This window comes from Triplophysa rosa, linkage group LG5, assembly GCF_024868665.1.
Source record: "Triplophysa rosa linkage group LG5, Trosa_1v2, whole genome shotgun sequence".
Taxonomy (NCBI): domain Eukaryota; kingdom Metazoa; phylum Chordata; class Actinopteri; order Cypriniformes; family Nemacheilidae; genus Triplophysa; species Triplophysa rosa.
This window is the reverse complement of record NC_079894.1, coordinates 28748108-28774446: the sequence shown is the minus strand read 5'-3', so window position 1 is coordinate 28774446 and position 26339 is coordinate 28748108. Positions and strand designations below refer to the sequence as shown.

At 39.4% G+C, this 26339-nt stretch overlaps 1 protein-coding gene across 1 annotated transcript in view; it reads left to right on the top strand.

Moving 5' to 3' along the window:
- The first annotated feature begins 118 nt into the window (after positions 1-118).
- Positions 119-26339, top strand: part of mov10l1 (Mov10 like RISC complex RNA helicase 1) — a 52891-nt gene continuing 26670 nt past the window's right edge. Inside the window, exons 1-9 of the mRNA XM_057333920.1 lie at positions 119-211; positions 374-496; positions 6233-6420; positions 8502-8661; positions 17828-17940; positions 19062-19249; positions 19657-19818; positions 21222-21458; positions 25401-25595. Of these exons, the coding sequence (XP_057189903.1) occupies positions 415-496; positions 6233-6420; positions 8502-8661; positions 17828-17940; positions 19062-19249; positions 19657-19818; positions 21222-21458; positions 25401-25595 (1325 nt within the window). The 5' untranslated portion in view covers positions 119-211; positions 374-414. The remainder of the gene's footprint in view (positions 212-373; positions 497-6232; positions 6421-8501; positions 8662-17827; positions 17941-19061; positions 19250-19656; positions 19819-21221; positions 21459-25400; positions 25596-26339) is intronic.

The following is a 26339-nucleotide window of genomic DNA, read 5'->3' as shown; positions in this document are numbered from 1 at the left end:
GCGAGAGTGAGTCAAAAGAGTATGGAGCAGGCGGCTCTCGACTCTCTGTCGCGGTAATGTGATGTCATCCACTTGTCAGTTCTTGCAGCGCCCGCTTGAAGTCGAGCACACCTTCTAAATTAGCGGTTTGCTTATATCACGTGCTTGTTGCGTTAACTTTATTATACGTGCATACGCAACACGTGCTGACGGTGTCTCAATGTTGAGACGGGTAAGTTAAGTCCTTCATTAATAACAACGTTTCACATTTTTATTGTTGATTATCTTATAGTTCATTACAATTTTACCTCTGACGCGAGTAATTAAACAGCGTTAAAGGTATAGGCTGTAGCTCATGAAACCGCAGACATTAAACCATATTTCTTTATTACAGACGCTAAAATCATCATAATGGTGAGTGTCGTGTAGTGCTTCATGTCCAAACTGCTTTCGCCCCTGTGGCGTCGAGCGCAGGATAATGAAGAGGTGCACAAAGACGACGGGCTTTGTTTTGCGGGTCAGTAAGAGATATATACATTTTCCTTTTTGATGTGTGTAGTTACAGCCTGCCTTTGGGCATTTTCCAAGCGGGAGTGTTCATCCCTATGCCCTACTCCCTCGAATTGAGCTCTTCGAAGGGTGTAGGTAGAGGTGCCGCTTGATGGAACGCAACCTTTAGCAAAGAAAAGCGTAACGGCTAATGCTAACGCCTTGGCTTCAGCGGAACACAGGAAAGAGATCAGAGTTTTTTTTTAGATAAAATTAAACGTTTTTTTAGTTTTTCTATATTTTTTAATGGATGTTGTTAGCCGTTACGCTTTCTCCAAGTGGAAGTATCACAGACCCTTCCATCTCTGCCAAATCCTCATCTCCCAATTATCTTATGTGCCACATCAATAAACTTTATCAATATCAATAAGCACAATTTTGCATATTGTTTTCAATAAGATATCAAACAATAAAATTTGAATGGTTTATTACAATAACTAAAATTTAGCAGAACATAACTGTACACATAATTAGAACTGTGTATAGTACAATTCATTTCCAGCATGGTATTCTCTCTATTTTTTTTCTTATACTTAAAGTGCCAAGCGCCATGTTTTTCTCTCAGCAAAGTCTTTGATCAGATCTTTGAAATCAAGCAGTCTTGCTTAATATCATGTTCAATAGCCAGTATGGCAAGACCATTTTAGTCTTTCTTGACACATTGTGCATCTGAGGTAGTTCTTCACTAAATTGAGCTTACTAAAAGCTCTCTCTCCACTTGCAACAGTCACAGGCAAAGTGAAAAATATGCACAAGGCCATGCACACTTCACTGAAAATACTCTGGAGCTGCATCTTATAGATTTGATTTAAAAGCTCAAAAGGGCACAACTTCAAAGGGAAAGTAGCTGCATATACAGCATTTAGACATCTCATTTCATTAACCAACTCAGGTGTAAGTGTAACCGGACCTACTCGCCCCGCTCTGCGTGGGCCTCGAATCGGCATCAGTCCGGATGGGAGACGGGCGCTCTAACGAGGAGGCTAAAGACCGCAGGTAGGGTTGGGAATCGTTTCAATTTTATCGATTCCGATTCCAATTCTGATTCTGCTTATCGATTTCGATTCTTATCGATTCCCAGTTTCGATTCCACAGTTGAAGTAAAACATTTAGATATCAACCTGTATGGTCATTTAGCCTGCTTATTGACTTGTTTGCAAAATATATATATATATATATTTATGAGCACCGTTTTGTGTATATTTACACATAGAAACACACCTTTTCTGATTTATTACAATTTGTATTATCATAGTTGAACTACATCATGGTTAAACTGCAGTTACTATAATGCAACTATGGTTAATTTGTGATTCCTGTGCTTTAATGCAAATTCTATAGCTAAACTATGCTTACTATAGTAAAAAATATCGATAATTTTCATAAGGGCTTTTATTGAGATATCAGCAGATCATGCAACGCATGTACTTTTCTGAAAATATGCACACAGGAATTGATAAGAGGAATTCAAATTTTAATCTCAAGTATCCGATTCCTATTCCTTTCGATTCCGATCCGATTCCTAGCCTTTCGATTCCGATTCCAAATTGGAATTGATTTTCGATTCCCAACCCTAACCGCAGGACACTTGCAAAGTCCTTGACAGTAGCCGGTAGGGCTGTGTGTGGCAAGTGCCTCCCGATACTATACATATCACGATAGATGGGTCACGAATCACGATACAATATATTGCTATGTATTACGATACGATACACATTTGCAATATTTTTTTTCTTATATTTAGTTCTTACATTTTTCGCCATGCTCGCTTCCACTTACTTTTGGCTGTATGTATATGACATAATATATTTATAATATAAAAATATTAATATATAATATAAAAAATATATTTTGCGATAGTTACATGCATCGATATTTTTGCACGGCCCTAGTAGCTGCTGTCGTAAGGAATCAGGTATTCAAGTCACTGATCGGGCCAAGGCTCCAGACTTACTTTTTTTCAGCCTCTGACTGAAATTTTTAGGAGCGCAAGCAGAAATTTAAGGGGCACACCTTAAATCACCCTGCAATGCAATTATTGAGCTTTTTCCCCAAAAATAGCTGTATTACTGACAAATGCATTGACAATAAATAGACTCAACTCACAGAAATTACAATGTGCAGTTTTATTTTCATTTCAGAGGGATATGACATTACTCAAAACCAGGGTCGTATGGAATGTGCAGACTTTTAATTCTGTGCTACAAAATTTGAAAAATCTGCAGAAGTCTGTGGAACAGTTTTAAATGCGTTTACATTTGTACAGAAATGTAAATACAGTATGTGTAAATGTGTTAAAATAGTTTTCAAATACTACCCGTCTATGCATTTAACTGCAGGTGACAGTGGTTTGGTTCTGCTCATCCTTTAAAACGAGGCAGAGCCTTCAGAGAAGCTTTAAGTGCTGAGTAAAGAGACCGTTTAAACTCTGAATACACCAGACCAACTTAATACTGAATTCATTTGAACCAACAGAAAACGTGCATGTCATTTTGTATGAAAAAGTATATATTTGATTGTTTATAGTGTTAAAGCAAAATGAAAGGGCTCATCTTAATACATTCTTATGATGAATTAATTGTGCATTAAGGACACTTTTATCATGTTCACAACACAATGTAAAGATAACTTTACATAAACTTAACAAGAGCATTCTCCTGTCGTTCATCCTCGGGCTCAAAAAAATCTGTCACAGCGAATCGTAGTAATGCGCTCACGTTGTATCTGTAAACTTGTCAATGATGAGCTGGGGCCTCATTTATAACCGTTGCGTACGCACAAAACAAGCCCTGAAAGAGGCGTACGCCACTTCCCACGCAAAAGATGGGCTTTATAAAAACAAACTTGACAGAAAAATTTGCGCACCTGCACGCAAACTCTGACCCATGCGTATGCGCATTCTGGAGACAAGGGGCGACACAAATGGTGAGTTAGTGAACTTATTATAAGCATTAATGCTTCACACACATTTAACTTGCCCTCATATCCGTTAAATGTCCTCATTATCACGAAGATTAAATCTGCAGAGTTATTTGCGCTTGTATTGAGCGATAATTGTTTCATGCACCTTCTTGTAAAATCCAACTCAAATCTTAATTTAATCAGCGCTGTCTCACCATCACACTATGAGCGCATGAGGAGGAGATGATCCGACTGAATAGGGGCAGCATCAAATATGATAACTGCAGAACACAGTGTAAGTAAATAGTGTATTTTCCTTAAATACTGAGCATAATCATTGAATGTCAAAGTCTGAAAATTCAATGCACAATCGTTTCTCTTTATGTCCTCGTTTTCAGTCCTAACTATATTCATAACAAAACCGGAATGAAGAAACATTCTTCTTTTACAATGATGTCTTCAAATGTTATCTCAGGTGAAGGACACCATTAATTAATGAGGTGATTTTAATGAGGTGTTAATGATCAGTCTAAATGCTGTAAACATTTAAATGCTGCAGAGACCTTCTTTGGCTTTAATATAATAATAATAATAATTATAACAATGATTAATGTGGAAATCTCAGTGAATCTCATGTGTGGCCATTTGTGATTTCGTTACGGAGATAAAGGATCGGGTGTTTTTGGCAGTTTTACATCATTTTTAGTTATTTTTCTATGGCATCTGATAGCGGTTGGACCAGGAAACGATATACGTCCAATATGACGCGTGACGTCAGGCTCAACAAGCGGATTGGATGCCAGGCTTATTAATATACTAATCAGCATTCATGAGGTGCTTTGCATTGACTATTTATGGGTAAAACTGGGCGTGTACAGGGCGGGATATGAGGCTGATTCACGTACGCACACTTGCAGGTGATCTGTGATTTATAAAGCGAACATTGCTTACAGGTGAGCGTACGCACAGTTTTATAAATCAGAATATTTTTTGGCGTACGCTATTTTTGGTTTTCGGGCGCACGTACACTTTTAGTAAGGATCCTACGCACAGTTTTATAAATGAGACCCCGGAGCTGTGACTGACGCGACGACAGCGAGAAAAATCAGTCACCCAGCTGCGCACGGCGCGCAACTCTGGACTCTCCCCTTCTTGCACACATAGGCCTACACTGGTGGGCTCGCGATCTACTCGTCTTTTCACATGAGATATAACAACTAGAAAACAGGAGTTTTCTGATTCCTGATTCCTTCAGGATCGTCTTATAAACTTTCTTTTCTCACACATCAGATAACGTGTCAGCCTTGTTCCTGTCTTTTAAATCCTAATTTTATCCAAGTGGTCATTAAGAAGTGGATCATAATGTGACAAAATACCAAGGATGCCATTATGAACATCATCCAGTTTTTAGTTTGACTATGAACAGGCAGGTTTCGAGATTCTAAATAGGCATGTGCACGAGTATTCGAATATTCGATCTGCAATAACTATTCGAATATTAAAAATGCTATTCGAATATTGCTATTTTTCATAAGAATAAAACTGCGTCACCACAAGGTTAAGTTACAGTTACAGAAGACCTTAGAGTCAGGTCTTATTTAACGCTTTTTCACTTCTTCTGTAATGATTTTTTAATGTACAGAAAATATAAAAAATCATTTGTATGTTCCTAAATCTTTGTTCACTCGGATTGCAAGCTAGTTTAAATATTTTAAGTTTACATACTGGATGCCCCGATCACGTTTTATGCTCGGCTCACATCACCATATTAAAATGTTTCAAAACTGGTGAACCACAGAATTCATTACATTTCATACATACATCGAGCCACTTACATTAGGTATAAAAATATCAACGTAATATTAAATGATTAACAACAATAATTCATTTATTACCATTACTTGTTTGCAGCAGTTGTTCTTAGTAAATTCATATTCGTTCGTTAAAAATATATTAAGTAATGCTAATTTCAACAACTTGAAACATGAAAATGTACATTTCACTGCAACAAATGTTAATGAATTTGGCCTTAACATAAGACTGGCACATTTTTCCATACCTAAAAGCAAGAATTTTCTTGTCCTTCAGACATTAGAATAATCTTTAATTAAGCAAACATGTGATATTTGGCAACCGGAAGAAACAACTGGTCTACAGTCACACGTGACCTCACTCATTCATTTTGCAACGCGGCATGCACCTTCGTACGAAACTTAGGTAAACATAATTTGGATGCATTTCTCCTACCACCGCTGTATTTGATCCCCTTCTGCCGGGCTCTGGTGCCCCTCTCACCAGACGCTGACGCTCACCACACTTTTGAGAACAATCCGGTCCTTGAGTTGCCAGGTATTCAATCCAAGTATTAATACACATTAAGAAACTCGTCAGTTAACATTTATCTTTCGAATATCTACTTATCCTTAAAATATAAATAAACACGTACACACAAGGCGGGCCTAAAAAAGTAAAGTTGCCCAAAAAACGCAACCCGCGGCTTCATACAGGGTGTCTTTGGGGTCTTGAATAAATTTAAATAAATGTATTTAGAGAAATTTAAGGCCAGTCTTAAATACCATGTTCCAAGGTATTACCTTTTGTATCATCTTTTCATATTCCAAAGAGGTCATGTGCTAAAGTTTGCTTGAATTTAATCATTGCGTAGACGAATAGTGGGAGGTCCATTTACACCCGGCTGCAACAACATCGTTGACTAATGGGGAAATGCAAGTTTTTGTGTTTGTTTTGCTCAGGTGAGTGTGTTTGTGCAGCACTTAGTTTAGTGTGTGTTTTTTGTACCCAGGTGCGGAGGAGATCCGGCAGGTGCGCACTGGTGTCGTGACCCAGCTGTGTGCGGATTATGGTCTGATAGATCATTCTGTGTATTTCACATCAGGAGTTGTGTTAGGAGGAGTTGTGTTGTGTGTGGGAGACACAGTTCAAGCTATTGCTGTTCGAGAAGGAGCTCATGGAGGATGGAGAGCGCTGAGGGTGAGTTCTTGACACTATTGAGGAGACATAAAACTCACTCCATTTAATTTGTCACAGGGCAAATTCAGCATTATGCATGTGACATTTTCAGTCAAAACTTAAATATGACCAACACATGAAACACGTATTGTATTATATTTGAGTTTGAATTTGCTCATTTACAGCATGAGGTAGAACTACCTCTGGATCAGGACACGCTGATCGGATGACATTCTGATCAGAAGCGCGTTTACACTTGTTTTTCAGTGTGTATGTGGACAACATCCAGATACAGGTCGCATGTAAATGACAAATGTAAATGCAGCCTAAGAAGGCACTGTGGGCGATTGTCTGATAAGAGGCAGATACTGTATAACACAAATGTGTAATTAAATGAGTAAATGAGAGACAATTTGGTGAAACTAAACGAACAATTACTGTGTATTACGTGCCTAGTTAGCAGCATGTAGCTTAGCATTAAAACAGACGAAAAGGTCTACACATGATGTAATGGTAATGTCTAAACATGTCTAAATATGAATTTAATAAATAAAGATTCAAGCATATTATTAATACATTTACATTAAGGCATTTATCCAAAGCGACTTACAAAATTGAGGAAACAATGAATGAACACTGAACAAATGTTAAGGCAACAATAATACAAGAAGTGCTATCACAAGTTAAGTCAAGTCAATTTTATTTGTATAGCTCTTTTTACAAATTTCATTGTTACAGCGCAGCTGTACATGAAACATATTGACTATAAGCAAAATGTTTAAAGTTATACAAGTAAAAACAAAAAAGGTGAAAACACAGAAGACAGGCACACACTGGTCCAAACACACCCACATTCAAAACACGGACTCACAACTCCACATACACAATACACACACGTACTAACACACACGGACCCACGCGCACACACACGCACAGTGGTTATCACAGAAAAGCACACATTTAAGATAAAGGAGAGTGAAACACAGGTCAAAAATTAAACGGACTATAAATTCCTATATGTAATAATAAGTTAAATAAACTTTTAAATTCTAATTCTAAAGCAGCCCAAAAAACAATGTTTCTTCAATGTTTATGTAACCCGTGGTTCTGGTGGCTATCCAAAGCTCTCATCACGTCCTGTTTAATGCATATATTTCACAACATGCTTTCATTTGGTAAACTGGACCAACAGTTTCATTTTGATATGAAATATCAAATAATGATATATTGGCCCCCAAAATGTTAAACACGCCCCTGCCGAGAGTAAAAGCAAGCATGCGGCAAGGTAAAGACAAAGACCGTCTGTACAAAATCTATGCGGACCAAAAGAGCCAACATGATCAGCTTGGCAAAGCATTTCACCGACAGACATGCTGACCAACCTGAAGTAACAAAAGCCTGAAGTATGCTTATTTAGTATGATTTATATGTGACAGGCCAACATCCAGCTTACCAGCTTTGATAATGCTTTACAACAATTTTCCATTTCTTAACATTAGTTACTGTAGATAACGTGAACTTTTAATGGGAAATACTTCTACTGTACAGCATTTATTCATCTTAATGGTTCCTTTCAACGGGCTATTTAATAAATATTTCAATCCATTTAAAATATTATCAGTTGTGTTTGTCAACATTTATAATATGAATAAACAAATGGATTTGTATTAAGTAACATTAACAAATATTAATAAATGCTGTAAAAAGATGGTGACATGTTTTTAAATCAGGCGGAAGACATGCTCAAAAAGCAAGGCAGGAACACACTGGAGTTGCATAGTTGAGTTTATAAAACTTAAAAAAAAACAACAACCCTGAATTTAAAGTTATTTTTGGTTCATCATCTCTTATTTAATTATTTCCTGTATGTTGGTTTTGCATGGTTTTGATTCCGTGTTGGTATTGAAATACTTTTCTTGGGCATAAAAGTAAAAAATTTGGTATCGTGACAACACTAAATATATAGCGATTTTATTTTCTGTTGTCACGTACCACCAGGGGTCTCTTCGAGTACCACACCACAGTTTGAGAACCACTTGCTTAGATGTCTATTAGTTTCTGCCTATTAAAAGTAATGATTGTTAAATGTTGTCTGTTTTCAGGTCGAACGACAGAAGAATGTATGGGAGAATAGTAACTCCGAGTTTCTCGGAGGAGAGGCCGGTAAACTCAGGCCTCTGATTGGAACAGTGACCTCATGTGATCAAGATGGAGGCATTATAAACCAGACAACATCTTTCCCACGATCAGCTCTTTGTGAAGGTCTGTACTTAATTATAAACTCTTAAATGAAACAACTGACAGAATGCTTGGCCAAGCATCTACAGTAGCTGACAAGTCAAAATATTTGATATTTTTTAAAAATTCATAATGTTGTTGAGTTTTATTAAAACATACTGTAACTTAAGAAACTATAGAAGTTCTTGGGGTAAAAATATGCTCTTTCTTGCTGTAACGCGACACTTTAAACTTAATGTCGACTAGTCATGGATCACATGATTTTTACGCGGCTGACGGTTTCAACTAAAGACCTGGCCAGGACGGATGTCATTCCTGCCTGCTTCCGCAGGATTCTATCGCACTACCGACAATAATATATATGATCTTATCCTGCTCCCACCCACATTATTCATGATTTGTCCCGTTTTCGTCCGCATCATTCACGATTTGTTCTGTTCCCACCACAAAAGCACACAGATAAAAGTATGTCCTACATAGATTTGAGTACACTCTGCTTCTGCACAGTCATCTTTTAACATGATATTTTTGTACTTGTTTCCTATTGAATATAGTTTGTAGTGCTTTTCAATGTTGTTAAAAGGATTGAGCTTTACTCACTAAATAAGATTTTCCACCAAGATGTAATCTATGTGTAGCGATATGGAAACATTAAATGTGAGCGACACAGGCACATAGGGACACAGGGATCCAGAATTAGAAAAAGTTGAGTGCTGGGGGAGTGTATCAAGTACAGAAATACTACGTCATACGTCCAACTCGTTTTTTAACTAGTTGACCATTGACTTAACTAGGGCTGAACTCGAGTCATTCGAATACAAAAAAATCAAGCTTCTTTTAAGTAAGGGATAATGTACAGGCAGCCGGTTGTTATCAAAGAAATTTTGCGATAACAGCCGGCTGCTTGTACATTATCCCACTTATTACACTGCTACTTGCCACATGAGAAAAAACTGGACATAAAATGTGAATTTGAATTTTTTATTAGCTCATTTTTACTGAATGCAGACCTTCCGCGAGGAAAAGCCGTTTACTTTTGGTTTTAAAGTAAGAAACGACGTTCAAACGTCATGAACAGGCAAATTGATTTAACCATTTGTAAATATTATGTCATATATGTTATTAAAAGACATATTTAGAATTAATTTTTGTGTAACATTAAACTGCCCCTCTCAAAATTTGCAGCGTACGGGTTACAGGGGGTTATTAGTTTTGAGGGGTTGTTATTTTGAAAAGAACAACCCTTGGAATGTTGCGACTGGCCAATCAGAATCGAGCATTCAAATGAGCCGTGTTTTAATGCCATTTAACTACAGTACACACAGAGCACTGCGTTTCCCCACGGACCATTATTACTGACGCACAACCTGTTAAACTCTGGACATGTTATGTAAACAAAAAGACACTGCAGAATAAATTACAGAAAAATATACTGAGGGCAGAGGTTTTCATTTCTGCTCTGACAACCGTGAGACTGCGACAAACACTGTGTGTGTGCGTGCGTGCGCGTGTGCGCTGTGTGAGAATGGTGAGAGAACATTGTGCTTGGTACGTTCTTTATCTTTAAACCGAACTTTTAGGACTTCAGTCAGCCAAGTTTATCCTGTCTGACTAGCACGCGTCTCGTAATCTTTACTGTACGTATTATGTCCAAAGGCTAAAAGCGGTCTTTGTGGCCGTTTAAACTTAGGGTTGTGTACCGAAACCCGGTGCCAATATGGCTCCGGTACCTATACATATATCCGGTATGTAACTGGACGAATCAAAATGCAGATTTCGGTGCCTCATTTCGGTGCCACTTAAATGCTGACTGAGCCGTCGATTGAGACATTTGCCCTCATTCACGTGAACGAAAGTTGGAAACCTCCGATAATACAAATCCAACACATATATCTTATACAATGGTTAAAAGGATCGCGAATGATCTGTGATCTGCACAGATCGCGCGCGCGCCCCACGGATCGGAACATGCATTAGTGATGGGTCGTTCTTGAACGATTCGTTCATTTTGAACGAATCTTTAATGTGTCTTTGGAAGAACGAGTCGTCTCAGGGAGTGATTCGTTCAGTCGCGCATGCACATTCTATGGGCCCTGTACTGGAATTAGTAAATTAACTAATTTCTCTGTCCAAAGCTGTCACGTCACGTGACAAAAGAACGAATGACTCAATCAATAAAGCATCCGGGGCTGTCACGTGATGAACGAACGACTCAAACCCGAAGACTCGAGAGGTGAACTAATCAATTCTCTTTCCGGCTCTGACTGCATTGGTTTAGCTTACGACGCTGTCACGTGATGAACGAACGACTCAAACCCGAAGACTCGAGAGGTGAACTAATCAATTCTCTTTCCGGCTCTGACTGCATTGGTTTAGCTTACGACGCTGTCACGTGATGAACGAACGACTCAAACCCGAAGACTCGAGAGGTGAACTAATCAATTCTCTTTCCGGCTCAGACTGCATTGGTTAAGCGTACGGGGCTGTCACGTGATGAACGAACGACTCAAACCCGAAGACTCGGGAGGTGAACTAATCAATTCTCTTTCCGGCTCAGACTGCATTGGTGAAGCGTACAGGGCTGTAACGTGATGAACGAACGACTCAAACACAAAGACTTGTCAGATAAGAGGTGTGGTGAGCTAATCATAGACTAAAGACCCAGGTAAACAATGAATTAATCTTTTCTGTTTCTTATAGCATTATAGTTTTGTATTGTTTGTAATGTGATCAACGTTTGCATAAGTAGTAGATGTGTTAGGAAAGTAACGTGTAACATTTTAATTATATTTTGCTAAAATGAACGAAATGAACGATATCAGTAAAATGATCCGAACTTCCCATCACTAACATGCATGACCCGTGGATTCATCATAGTGAAATACAGTTTTAACTGTAAGTTTCAGCATTCATCCCCGGGCGTATTCTTTAAAACTTGCCTTATGCGGTGGTTGAAGTTAAAGTGAAACTAACGTTAATTTGAAACGCATATGACGCGTCTGTAATGCAAGCAATCACAATAAAACTGTTCACTGGTGTTTTGTGGCTCTTTTTTAAAAGTATCTATTTAGGCACCTGTACTGTTTTAAAAGTATCGATGTGGCACTGGTATCGGAAAAATCCCAAACGATACCCAACCCTATTTAAACACTTGCGCGCCTAACAGAGCTGTACAATGCGGCTTGTTTGTGTGAAGTGTGTTTGTCGTTGTGCTTGTTTCTGTGTGACGTTAAGCAATGGCACACTGCTATTTTACTTAGTTTTAGTCTATTTTGCGAGTGAAATTTGTTTTCCGGCTGCATTTAGTCCATATAACTAAATAATCCTGTTTTTAAACATGCCATCTGGCTGTTCTGCGTGTCTGAGTGAAGTAACTGGATAGAAGGGCGTTGCTACCACCATGCTCTAACCACTGAGCTATATAAAATAATATGATGACTGCAGGTTTAAGTTTTGTTCCAACTTTTATTGTAATACGAAATATAAACAAGGTAAAATGATATAATTAAAACATAAAACTGACAATAGCAGTAAAGTAGCAAATCTTACAAAATGAGAGTTATGATGCATAAATTAAAATTCACTTTTGTATTATAAAGGCTCTGTCTTCAACAATGTCAACATATTCTTACAGTGGCACACTCAAAAAAAATCTACACAATGCCACAATCTATAAAAATTATATAGATGAAAACAAACAAGAAATAAAGAAAATGACAATAAAGAATCTGAACATTTTAAAATGTAAATGCACAACCAATAATACAATTTAAATAAAAATAACAATCAATAAAAAAACTAAAATAATGAAAAAATCTTAAAACATTTCTCAAATGTTGTCAAACAGTCTATTAACATTTCAACAATTCCTTTAAACGTTTAACATTAACATTAAGTTACTAATATTAGTTTTACTCACAAGATTTCAATGTTTACAGGAAGAGTTTAGTTTTAAGGGACTGTACCCTTGTTGAGCATTGAGTGCCCGTTTCCATAAACACCTTCTCAATCACCTCAAAAGTATATTTCTGTTCTTTCGGGTCTTAGCGAGGAAGGCGGGACGAGAGCCGTGGGGCAGGAAGGCGGGGCCGGTGGCGTGAGTGATAATGAGTATCAGCTGTACGCGCACCGGTCCCGCATGCCTCACGGGAGGGAGCATAAGAGGACGAGCGACGGGACTGCCGACGAGAGAGGACCGGGCCCGGAAATGTTAAGTTTTATTTATGTTTGTGTGGCCGGCAGTCGACCGTGAGGTGGCTGCCGGCCTTTTACTTCCGTGTTATTGTTTGTTTATTTTTGATTAAAGATTGTTAAATGTTCGCCGGTTCCCGCCTCCTTCCTTCCCTACATTGAACTTTGCTACATTGGTGCCGAAATCCGGGAGGAAGGAGGGACATGCTGTCGAAGAGCCCTCGCCGCCGAGCGGCCTCGCGGTGCTGAGGAGTTCGGGCAGCGCGGACGAGGAACGTCCGCCAGCCGCTGCCCGAGGCAGTGGTGCTGGAGCGAGAGGAATTGGTGGGAACGGACAGTTCGCGGCCGTGCTCCTTGGACGAGGTGGGATGGCGGCCATAGAGGGAGCGGAGGAGTTGCCGCCATTGGCCGTGAGCCGGAATCCTGTTACCAACAGCCATGATGGTGAGGAACAGGAAACGGGGAACTTGTTGCCGGCTGCCCTCAGCCAGAATCCATCGCCGGCCGCCAGGAGGCGGAGGATGATCGGGCCGTCCACCGAACGTCCAGCACCACAGCATAGCACCGCGAGGAAGAGCCTCTCGGCTGGCTGAGGACCGAGCGACGGCGTGTCGGGGAACCAGACTATTTTTTTTCCCTCTCTCCCCTCTCTCGTCCCTGTCACTCGGGGTGCTCCTGGCTCCGTTCTCTCGTCTCGTCGGTGCGTACCCCCAGGCACTGGGGCTCTCAAGGGGGGGCCCCCCGGGGGGGAGTAAGCACAGGTGCGGTGGTACCCCCCGGCCTGTGAGGGGCGATGGGGGTATGTAGCGAGGAAGGCGGGATGAGAGCCGTGGGGCAGGAAGGCGGGGCCGGTGGCGTGAGTGATAATGAGTATCAGCTGTACGCTCACCGGTCCCGCATGGCTCACGGGGAGCTAGGGAGCATAAGAGGACGAGCGACGGGACTGCCGACGAGAGAGGACCAGGCCCGGAAATGTTAAGTTTTATTTATGTTTGTGTGGCCGGCAGTCGACCGTGAGGTGGCTGCCGGCCTTTTACTTCCGTGTTATTGTTTGTTTATTTTTGATTAAAGATTGTTAAATGTTCGCCGGTTCCAGCCTCCTTCCTTCCCTACATTGAACTTTGCTACACGGGTATTCAAAATCCAAGCCAAACAGGTATAAGACAGCAGATTGTAGGTCTGAAATGTCTTTCAGAACAATTGCCTCCAAACAACAGCAAAGTTTGTACAGGAAGTCAATGTGCTAGGGGCGACATCCTCTGTTATGAGAACTCCCATTTTCATTCCTTTGGTCTGTCTGTCAGCTAGAGATGTGTTCTAATGTAACAAAAAATCATCACTTGACAGTAACATCACATTTAAAGAAACGAATAGAAAATTCCCTTCTGGAACAAATCTTGGTTTTATTCTTTGCTTCTAAAAAAAACACAATTATATGAAACAACCAAATAGTTTCAGTATGGATGGTATATTAAGTTGTTTATAATTCCACTGCAGACATTTAGCCTATCCTGCATGTGGGGGTGTAAATGTAATGTGTATATACTGTATACCCAGCTGTCCATATGTGTGTTAAAAGGTGTGAATTCTATTGACTTGAGCAAAACACCTGAAACATACTTCAAAATCTTTTTTTCTGTAGTGGTAGGACAGGAATACTTATTTAACAGGGACAATGGACAGTCAGTGACTGCCCAAGAATTAGTTACAGAGCTTTCATCTGCAGGTAATATAAAGCTAAATATAGAATAACTGTCTATTATTTTAATGTTGTGAATTTGCCTTTTATTGAATCATTTATAATTTACGGAATGTATGTGAATGATGACTTGAGTTGTCAATACGCACAACAAATCTCACAACATACACTGATTAACTTATAATGGATTTATAGTCTTAATGTTACATCGCTCCATGCCATGTCAAGTCTTGCCTCTCACGATCGGTGGGGGTGGCGTTAAAATAACGAGTCCACTTTTTGATGTTGATGTAATAAACAACACAAATACATTTTGAGTTAAGCCTATGACAAATCTGATGCTACTGTAACGTGGGACATAAAGTGTGACATGATGGATATAAGATAACGTTAAACCAGGATTGCGGTATATTTTCTCCTTGACGAGAACGTTCATGCAAACTTGTCTTAAAATAAGCTTGCTCAGCGGCACTAAAATACTGAATTATGACTTTAGTTGCTAAACCGATTGATACCAATTGTACATTTTACTGCCATATGATTTTACATTTTATGCCATTACTATGCTATATGAAGGAACAAATATGTGTGTGCACATCGAAAACCAATGTTTGATGGTCACACTGATATGTTACAAATAGTTTATCAATCTAATAATGATAAATATGAATAAAGATACTTACTTTAAATGAAAAGTTCACTGTGATCGAGTGTGACGACAGGAAATGGCGCTTTTCCTCCATGTGGCCTCCAACGGCGGAATGTTACAACGCCCATGCTCCAACCACCAAACCAACCTGTGCTTTGTGAACTTGTAATTGCAAATCTAGTCAACAGTTAAATTTAAGTTGATCAGATGACTTTTCAACCAACTAATCTTTACTTGTTAAGTCAATTTCTTTTAGTCTTATTGTCCAGGCAACTAATAAATAATAGTTATTAAAACTTTTTGGAATTTGGATTTTTACAGTGAACCACACTGAAACCATTTTTTTATTGTGTCATTTATTTAAAAATTGTTATGAACAGAACTTTCAGAATTGTTTGCGTTCTGTGATATTTTAAATTGTACTGAAATATATATCCGCAAATGACCTCATGAAGCAAAGACAGAGCGCTGTGGAGCGGGGAGCTTGAAATGGTAAACCCAGAACGGACTAATTACTGAATGTTTAGAGCGCGGAGGGGAAATTGTTGCCGCCCCACTTCACTCACATACTCTGAAGCTCAGGGGATGCCAACCTTCACGCACACACTTTCAGGCTTTCTCACACTTTCACTCTGCCCAATTAAACCAAACAATCGAACGGTTAATGCAGACGCGAATGGACGGAAGGGGATAATGCAAACAGTGAACGGAATTCAATTTTATTTATATGACGCTTTATAAAGCAGCTTTACAGGAGAAAATAAGAAAAACACAAAAAAGGTAAAACACCGCACAATGCATGGTGTTTATAGAACAAGCAAGATTATTCTAGTAAATAATATCTAATAAATGCAGTCACCCGGTGGTTTATTTAGCATATTTTGCATGAATTCTTGGCTGAAAAGAAGTGTCTTTAATCTAGATTTAAATTGGGAGAGTGTGTCTGACCCTAGAATTGTATCGGGAAGGTTATTCCAGAGTTTAGGTGCTACGTATGAGAAAGCTCCGCCCCCTTTGGTGGATTTAGTTATTCTAGGTGTTATCAAAGTCTGGAGTTTTGAGATCTTAGAGAGCGTGATGGGTTGTAGTGTGGTAGAAGCTCTGTTATGTATGTAGGGGCTAAACCGTTTAAGGCGTTATAAGTAAATAAAAGAACTTTAAAGTCAATGCGATACTTAATGGGTAACCAGTGAAGGGATGATAACATTGGGGTTATGTGATTGTATTTTCTGGACCTGGTTAGAACTCTGGCAGCTGCGTTCTGAACTGACTGTAGTTTGTTTATTGATGCTGCAGGACAACCACTAAGCAGTGCATTACAGTAGTCAAGTCTTGAGGTCACAAATGCATGAATAAGCTTCTCTGCGCCAGCAACACATAAAATATTTTGTAATTTGGCAACATTTCTAAGGTGGAAGAAGGCTGTTTTTGTGACATTTGAGATGTGATTTTTAAATGACAGGCTGCTGTCTAATATAACGCCTAGGTCTTTAACTGTATTTGTTGGAGTAACAGTGCAGCCTTCAACTTGCAGGTTATAATCCGAATTATTCTGCTCACGTGTCTTTGGTCCGATAAGTAATATTTCTGTTTTATTAGAATTTAAAAGAAGGAAATTACAAGTCATCCAATGCTTTATATCTTCGATGCACTCTGCCAATTTGGATAGCTGGAAGGAATCATCTGGTCTTGATGAGATATATAGCTGAGTATCATCTGCATAACAGTGGAAGCTAATTCCATGTTTTCTAATAATGTTTCCAAGGGGCAGCATGTATATGGAGAATAGCAAGGGTCCTAAAACCGATCCCTGTGGTAATCCATAATTTACTTGCGTTAGATTTGATGATTCCCCATTTAAATGGACAAATTGATGTCTGTCTGATAAGTAAGATCTGAACCATTGTAGTGCCTGTCCCTGAATACCGGTATAATTGTGTAAGCGATCTAGAAGTATTTTATGGTCTACAGTATCGAACGCAGCACTAAGGTCAAGCAGGACTAGGAGTGAGATGTTACCTTTATCTGATGCTATAAAAAGGTCGTTTGTAATTTCAATGAGCGCAGTTTCAGTACTATGATGCGGTCTAAAGCCTGACTGAAATTTTATGTGTATGTCATTATTTATACATAAACAGCGAACAGAAGTAGATCACTGCACGTGATCACGATGCACTTCAGTGATTCACTATTGATAATGCACATGTTTGAATTCAAATCCTCCGGTAAAACTTTGCGTATACTGGGGACTCAAATTGAGAGAGGTGAGTGGGCATGGCTTCCGCACCATCAGCGGACATGCCCCTAGCATTTGAGAGCTGAGAGTACTTCTCTTTTTTTTTCAAGATTTTGATAACTTATTTTATTTACTTGCTGGGATTTTTATTTCAAATTTGGATGCCTAATGCTACCTTCATCATCCCCATTTACTTGCATTGTATAAGAGGCCTGAAATTCTTCAAAATACCTCAACAAAAATGATATGGGTTTAGAACGACATGAGTGGATTAAAATGTTTTGAAAGACACCAAGTCAATACTGAATAATAAGAAAACCATTTGATATGGCCCCTTTAACAGATCTTAAAAACATAATTTAAAACCATTGAAAAGAGAGATTGATGTCTGTGTGTGTGTCTGTGTGTGTTTTAGGTTTTGTGCCAATGAATGGAGACTGGGTGTTGGCACAATATTTCGTCAGCCCTAAAGACTGGAGCAGTCAGGCACAGACAGTTTCTCCACTGCGATATCGTCGCATGGACAGGGTTTGTTTTCACTCTTTACACATGTCAGGGTTCCCACTGTCACTTGTAAGGGTATTTGGTGTGACTTTTGGGTGTTTTCTCTACGTTCTACTGTTTTTCCATATTTTGACATAAATATAACATGGTTTCTTAACTCCGGTCTTGGTGTGCCACCGCCCTGCACTTTTATATGTCTATTACTGTATCTGACACTTAATTCAGTTTATAGAGATTGCTCAGAATGAGCCGATCATTTGAATCAGGTGTGTTAAATAAAGAGAGACAAACAAAATGTGCAGAGCAGTGGGCCCCCAGGGCTGGATTTTCTCAACTTAAACCATCTTCGGTCCCGAAAGTAGAACAAACAAGAGAAATGAATGACAAGGAATATAGTTCTATTGTGAAAAGGACACAATGGTGGTGGTAAAGGTATGCAAACCTAAGTACAAAACGGCTTTAACTCTGAATCGAAACCGCTTTTCCATCCGGGTTTGGCACTGAAGCTGGAACCAGTGATTGACCAGAGGTTGGCCATTGCACAGTACCGGCTCGCGTTTCCACCAAAACCTGAGCTGAACTCACTACGTCACCAACAAATATGACTGGAATTGCTTGTTATATATATTAGATGAATATTTTATGTGTTCTATCACTGTGCCGTCTACACACTAAAATGGAAACATGGCTAGATAATTTGGGAAATTATTACCTTTTTTTATTTGTTTTTTTTTGTTTACATGTCCCGTCAAGCGGATTAGAAAAGTTTAGACCACCCCTTACAATTCAAATAAAATTAGGATTGGATTGGCCATTTGTTTTTATGTAGCATTTTCATTCGGATTGGACTTTTACAATGGGAATACAATGGCACAATACAATGCTGGGAAGACAGAAAATAAATTATTTGATGCAACGCAATATGCAGAGTTGGCCAAATGTTTTCTTGGATCAACATTTAATGAATCTCACTCCGTAAGACGTAATGGTGTTTGAAAAGATTATACAGTCCTCACAAATGAAATGTGTTGGTGGGAACCCTGAAATCAATGAATGGATTTTCTAACGTTGAGACCATGAGGAGTTCAACAGGAGTTGGATGTTGCTAATGCTGCTGTCCTCAAACCTGTCTGGATATTTCTCAGGTGTGTGTGACGTGCACATTTGGCAAGAGTGGTGTTGTGGAAGACAGTGTGTTTTTCAGCCTGGAGTCTCTGCTCGTGCCGTCTGGCTTCACACCTGCTCGGGGAGACCTAGTGAATGTGGTGGTGCTGGAAAGCAGTCAGTCGGTGTACTGCTGGAGAGCTCTGTGCATGACCCCCGTCCAGCACAGGTGACCTTCATTTACTTTGCCAGAAGCGTATACCTTTTAATTCCTAAAATCATGAAACATGTCCTATCCATGCATCACTATTTAAAAAAGTTGTTATTAAATCCTGTGTAGTATTGGTGTATGATATCATATGTTTTAGCCATGTGTGAAATCATATTATTGAGTTTGCGGCTCGCTTTCCTTCAGTGTTCACGAATTCACTGCATGCTGTAGTCAAGCACTGCACGTGCACATACGGAGCGTGATGCAGCAGCACATTTGCGGCCTGATCAAAGAGCCGTAGTTCACAGAAGAGCTGTGCATGAAACATCGAATCGATTTCAGAATCTATTTAGACATGTATAATTAGCGTGAACCGCGATGTATATCGCCCAGCCCTACTTTAAGGTCTTACTTTGGACTTTCAGAAGTGCACATGAAGGGAACAAGACAAACACCTCAGTGCTGAAAATGCCTGACTCTGAGATTCACAGCCTGCTGGAGAATAAAGGTGGACTCCAGGTCAGTCACGATACCCAATTCGGCTCTCTCCTGCTAGGAGACACCAAGGAGCTGCTGATCCTGATTCAGTGAGTTCATTCACGCACACTTAAAATCAATTCCATATGTAGTGTGCACTAGGGCTGAACGATTAATCGAAATCGAATCGCAATCGCGTTGTGAGACGTTGCGATTTGCTAATCGCAAGAGGCTGCGATGTGGAAGCGATGTGAAAAATAGGAAACGCGTCTGTTCCAAGCCCGCTTTGAGTGGCATTCTTGCTAACCAACTGAGTGAGCGCACCTCCTTTGCGCACCTCCGTTATGCCTAATCAGCACTGCCCTAGCCAACTGCGTAAACATCCGACATTAAAAAAACAAACAAACAGAAGGCAGGAGAGAGACAGTGTGTGTTATTATGGCATCTGCAGAGTCACATCGATCATATTAGGCAAATAAATACTAAAGAACTGTCCAATTCAGAAGACCGCACACACAGCCTGTGTTATACTCGCGCGACTCTTCCCCGCGTTGTGCGTCTCGCGGACGAGCCGTTTAAACTTGACGCGCATACACAGCCTGTTTCGTAATGACGTTAATAGTACTTGAGTCCGGCTCCACACGGGCATCTGGCAATATGGACGAGGCTTGACGCACGCGCGCACCCTGTGTAAACTCACGCCTAGCTCCGCGTTTCAAACAAATGTAAATTCTATCTAACTGTTTTTCTAATTTCACTTGGATGAAATTAAACATTCAGCACATTTTTTACTTGTTTTAAAAAATCCTACATACTTAAAAAGTAATAAATCACCCTATGTAAACTATGAACTATTTTAATAATTCACTAACACAATAGAAAATGTTATGGATTTAAGGGTTACAATGGGAGTTGTATTTGTTTTAATGGAAACTATAATAGTGTACACTGGTATTTGGATTCTATTGGTGTGATGTAATCTGGAAGCTGGGTACCAATTGAACAACAGTAAGCCCTATTTGAATAATGCCCATAGCACACTACAAAAATGAATTTTGTAATGGTTTTAATGGAAACAATTAAATGTTTTTGTTGTTGTTGTTGTTTTCTTTCAGGGTAACTATACCCATACTGTGCTCCACACAACAATATTGAATTGAAGCTTGAATTAGAAAAGTTAAAATCGCAAATCAAATCGCAATCGCAATGTCTGTCAAAAATATCGCAATTAGATATTTTCCCCAAATCGCACAGCCCTAGTGTGCACGGCATATTTGCTTTGTGTGAGGAAAAGACCCACATTTTAATAAGTTGTTATGTGCTTGTGTATGAGAGGTCTTTAATTATCATGGCATTGGTTGTTTTGTGACGCACCATGAGGTCTGGGAAATGCTTCCCCAAACGTTTCGAAGCCAATGCCTGAAGAGTAGACATGCTATGAATAGATGGCAAGAAGAAAAATGAGCAATGATGTGTCAGTTTTGCTGGCTTTCTTTGTGTTGTTACGAAACAGAAATACTGGCCCAGAGTGTCACAGGCTGAAGCGCTGCGAGTTTGCAGGATGGGACTTGGAGCAGCAGTTTTCTTTCAGAAAACCCCAACACATCCAAGCTGCTGCTGGTCCAGCGCAGGGCAGTAGAGATGGGGAGGTAAAGGATGGTGAAGATGTGCAGACTGTACTAGTGATGGAGAGAAACCTGGAGATTGTACCTGGAGAGAAGCTGTGTGTGACTGTCAGATGCCAGGCCAGGTGAGGGGATTTGAATGAAATGAAAACATAGTTAAACACACTTTATGCTAAGATATGGTCATGTGCTGTTCAAACAACAGAATTGTTAAAGGGGTCGTATGGTGCGAATACGTGTTTTTCTGAGTCTTTGGTGTATAGAAGTTATAAAAATGTCTGGTTATAATGGGGTTTATTGTCTTTGTTGAGTCGCAACGAGAGATGTCGTAACACTGGTGGATCACTAACGGCAAATCTTTATAACGTCGTATATAAAAGGTAAAACCGTTAGCTATAGTTTTTAACTATTGAACATAATATATTTTTTAGGGCTGTCAACGTTAACGCATGCGATTAATTTTTTTAAATTAACGCGTGAAAAATATTTAGCGCAATTAACGCTGCATCCGTTTGTTTTGACATTCTTTGTCTAGCGTTACATTATGTAATCACGCTCTTATTCGTGTACAGCAGGGCTAGTCAACTGGCGGCCCGCGGGCCAAATGCGGCCCGTCAATCATCTTTACCTGGCCCGCCTTAACATTTCAAATAAGTGGAGAGACTTTAAGAACGGTGTGCTTTAAATTCACGTCCTCCTGAGACGCCACATCTTTAAAAGTCCAAAACGCTGCTACATAATTCCCACGGCTCATAATGATTTACGTCTTATGAAGCGATTTGATCGGTCAGTTCAAGAAACTTAATGTTATTTACAACGTTATAATCAGCAATGCATTGCACAGCCACAGGCAATCGGTTTGCGCACTCGATAGGTCGTGTTCTAAAACGCGTTTTTTGCCCTTGAAAGTAGGCTAACTGTAGGAAGGGTACACCACGTGAATGGTTGTCTCAGATAAGGGAAAACGGTGTTGTTTTTATTACTGCATTCATTATGAATAACGGCTATATTTACGAAAAACAGCTGTTCATCTCCCCCAGAACTCGCACTATACAAAGGATCTGCCCTATAAGTGCGTGGGGCTCATGAATGCGATGGGAATTCACCCGAAGATGTGATAATAGCGTTCAGTTTCTTGCACAGATCAATTGACTCGCTTTATAAGACGCTTATTTAACGTCACAAGGGGCATTGGTTACTTTTGTGTTGAATGTATTTGCGTTTTTTACTTTTATTGATTTAACTTTAATTAATTCAATCAAATATCTTCAGAAATATCTTCTTGAAAAAACAGTGCCACCCACATCTTGGATGTACTGGAGAACTGTGGGTGAGTAAATTAGTAGCAATTTTTGGGTAAAGTAATGCATTAAGGAATATAAAATACAGTTAAAAAGACAATTTCCTTTTTGATTTAATATCATGAAAAGGCACAAATTGGATGCAATATCTGTGTGCATGTTTTAATATATGGCCTATAAGTAACATCAACAAAAACAGTATAAAAGGAACAAAACGAAATAAATAACAGAAATACAAAATAACAGAAGAAATGAGAATATGGTAAAAAAAACTGGCCCGCATCCTATTTATACTTTTGGAGTCTGGCCCTCAAAGAAAAGTAGTTGAAGACCCCTGGTGTACAGGCTTTTAAACCACTTAAGCGCGATTTGAAACAGTTGCTTTGACGCGTTCAATGAAGATAGACAGCTTCTAAACTGTGGGACGCGGCAAAACGCAACGCGAGGTCCAGCCTGGTGTAAACAGTCATGAGCTGAAGGCTGCGTCGGTGAATCTCTGTCAGACAGCGCATCCGTGTTAAGTTCTCTTTCGTGCTTGAATGGATAAAACCACACGAGATTATGTCAGAAAGCCCGTTTTGTCTAGCATTTTCTTAAGCACAGACTTCAAAGTGTAAAATAAAATCTTAAATGAATGCAAAGAGTTGTGAAAATGGGAGTGCGGTGACGTCAGATCTGCGCACTGAGACAGCTCTTAAAGGGGCCGCGCTCTTAAACGTGCTGCTGTAACTCCTGTCACTAATGTTAATCAAAGAACAAAATAAAAGAAGAAATCAATGTGATTTTGTAGCTTTAATGAGAATTCTTCTGCATTTAATTTATAATTTAGCATTAAAGACTGTAAAGTGTTTGAGAACTTCCTTCAATTTCTGTATATTTCATGATAGCTCTCAATTATATTGTTGAATGGCTATAATTAATGTTAAAATAATCAATTTAATAGAGACATCAGTTACAGTACTAATATCAAAATGTTTTCTTTCATTCATAAAATGACGCTGTTAAAGAAATATGTTGTTTCTACATCAATTTGAAGATTAAATGTGAAATTATTAAAATGTAAAAGTATATTTTAAAGTATTATTATTATGTGTGATTAATCCGATTAATTTTTTTAATCGATTGACAGCACTAATATTTTTAAAAAACCTTACCAATCCTTTACATCCTGCTCAAGTCGCAAGTTGATGTATCGGCTTGATCATCTTCATTTTCCGGATCAGGTTCAGGCTCGAATTGATAAGGAAAGTACTGATGACATTGTATCACCTGTCAGTACACTTGCATGGGAACATAATGTTCTGAATATGGTAAGAGGCGTTACATTTCTGTCACACGCTTGCAGTATTCCACCAATCACTACGCACCGGTTAACTGGCCAATCATAGCACACCTCGCTTTCCAGAGCCATGAGCTTTGTTAAAAATCTGTGTGTTTCAGTGAGGTACTCGAGGTTAATATGAGATTGGCAGAAACTGCGTGTTACCGCCGCTTTAATTTCACATGACAATGTTTTAAAATATACTTGTAGATTTCTAATAATTTCACAATTTAATCTCACATTTAATATCTTTCATAAATGCCATTATTTTATGAATAAAATCTGATGTCAGTACCACTACTGGTTAATCTATAAAACCTTTTTTTCTTAATTTTGAACAAACCATAATATTCGTTTTAGCCGCGTCATATGACCCCTTTAAAGTCCCCCTGTGGTTAAAATCAAGTTTCTAATGTTGTTTATATGTCTGTGTGGTGTTTTTATTACTTTAAGACAAATCATGTGCAGATTCATTATTTTGAACCATTGCTGAGTATTGTCTCAATAAACTGCAGTTTACCAAAAGCGGTTTGAAACTTCCCTGATTCATAACGTCATAAACCTGTAACCAATCACATGAACTGTTCATCCATGCGGTCAAATGTGTTAAAGTCATAGATATGTAAGGATGGTGCACAGACTGAAACGATCTCTGCACTTCTGTTGCAAATATGCGTTATGAATGTGAAGTGAACGTGTGCATTGAGAAACCGGCTTTTTGCCGATTGCATTGCTGCTGCACTGGTAAACAAACAAACGAAAAAATAAAGCGGCATGCAGCAATGTTGGGTCTACCCAAGGAATCTAAAGACATCAAGATCATGATTTTCTGATGAACATTTCAAAAGCAAAAATAGTTATTCAAGCTTTTGTCATGGTGCTGACGAGGAGTAATGGCTGGAATACACACTACAAGACTTTTGCTCAGATTTTCAGTCTGGAGTTGTTGCAGAAAGTCTGTGTCAGTCTGCAGAATTGATCATGTATTGTTTTCTATGCAAACGTTCAAAAAGTCTGCAAGTGTGTGATGTCTAGTTTTTTAAAAATCTGTTCCGATTTTAAAAGTCTTGTAGTGTATTCCAGCCTTAAGTAGTTCTGTATCAATCGATTAAAGAATGGCCGAGATACAGGCTACAAATCATTTTGCGATCACAACTTTGAACAAAGATAAAAATTCTGTCCAGTCGTTTCAGTGTAGTTTGGGAGCACATTTTTGTGCTCACGGTTCTATGGGCTGCCATAGACTGCCATTGGGGAAGAAATGCAATAATAATAATAAAAATAATAAAGAAAACTGACGATTCCGATAGGGGCTTCAGCACCTGCAGTGCTTGGTCCCTAACAAACAACACTGTCAGGTTGCTCCTGGTACTGTACGCATGCAGTGTATACAGAATGAATCCCTTCTAATGATCCAGAAGCACTCGAATACTATTTCCCTGCAGGACTCTGGGTCGCTCTGACGAACTCTTGCTGCTTCACTTCACGTCTTTCACTATCGGGAGGCGCCTGGAGGTGTTGGTGAACAGCGCCGAGGAGAGTTTGCTCAAACCCAGCGCCCCCTACTGTCCTGTAACAACACAACTACAACAGCAGCCTGCCCAGGTGCTCACGGTTTCGGCTCCCCCTGCTCCTCTCAGGTGTGGCTCATCGCTCATGATTCCTTGATCTAATCCTAAATATAATGGTGCTGATATCATAACTGTGTTTCTGTTTAATGTGTTTGTTAAGACAAATGCTTGATATGTGCAAAGCAAGTGTGCAGTACCATTGCACATATTTGAAGACCCTACAAGATGTCATTTTGTTTTGTGGCCTGCTAGCACTGAGGTCAAGAAGAGTATGCTAAACCCATTTACGTACCTTGACGGCAGCAACACCAGGCGCAGTGGGCACCTTTGCATTGCATTGAATTGCACTGATAAATGCTGCTTGTTTGTGTTGTAACCTACTGGAGCAGAATTCAGGGTTTCAGGGAGTTAAGGAGCCATATAACATGAACTTTTTTTAATCACATACTTTTAGTTGGCCTGTTGTGTGTCAGTCTTCCCTCTCATTGGTTTTGCTCACATAAAGTTTCTCTTTCAAGTTGTTTTCCCACATAAGCAGGGTCATACGGAATCTTTTTTCTTAATTCCACCCTAAAATTTGGGAAAAATCTGCAGACTTCAACAGAATAGTTTTAAATGCGTTTACATTTTGTACATCAATATAAATATGTGTAAATGTGTTTATCCCGCCACTGGGCTGAGTGAGTTGTTTGACCTCTAAAGTATTGGTCAATGCAAGGCCCCTCACTAAGACCACTCACTTTATCCTGCCCTGATGGATTCCAAGACCCTTCTCTGATGTCACCTTCGCACATCCGCAGATGCATCTCTGTA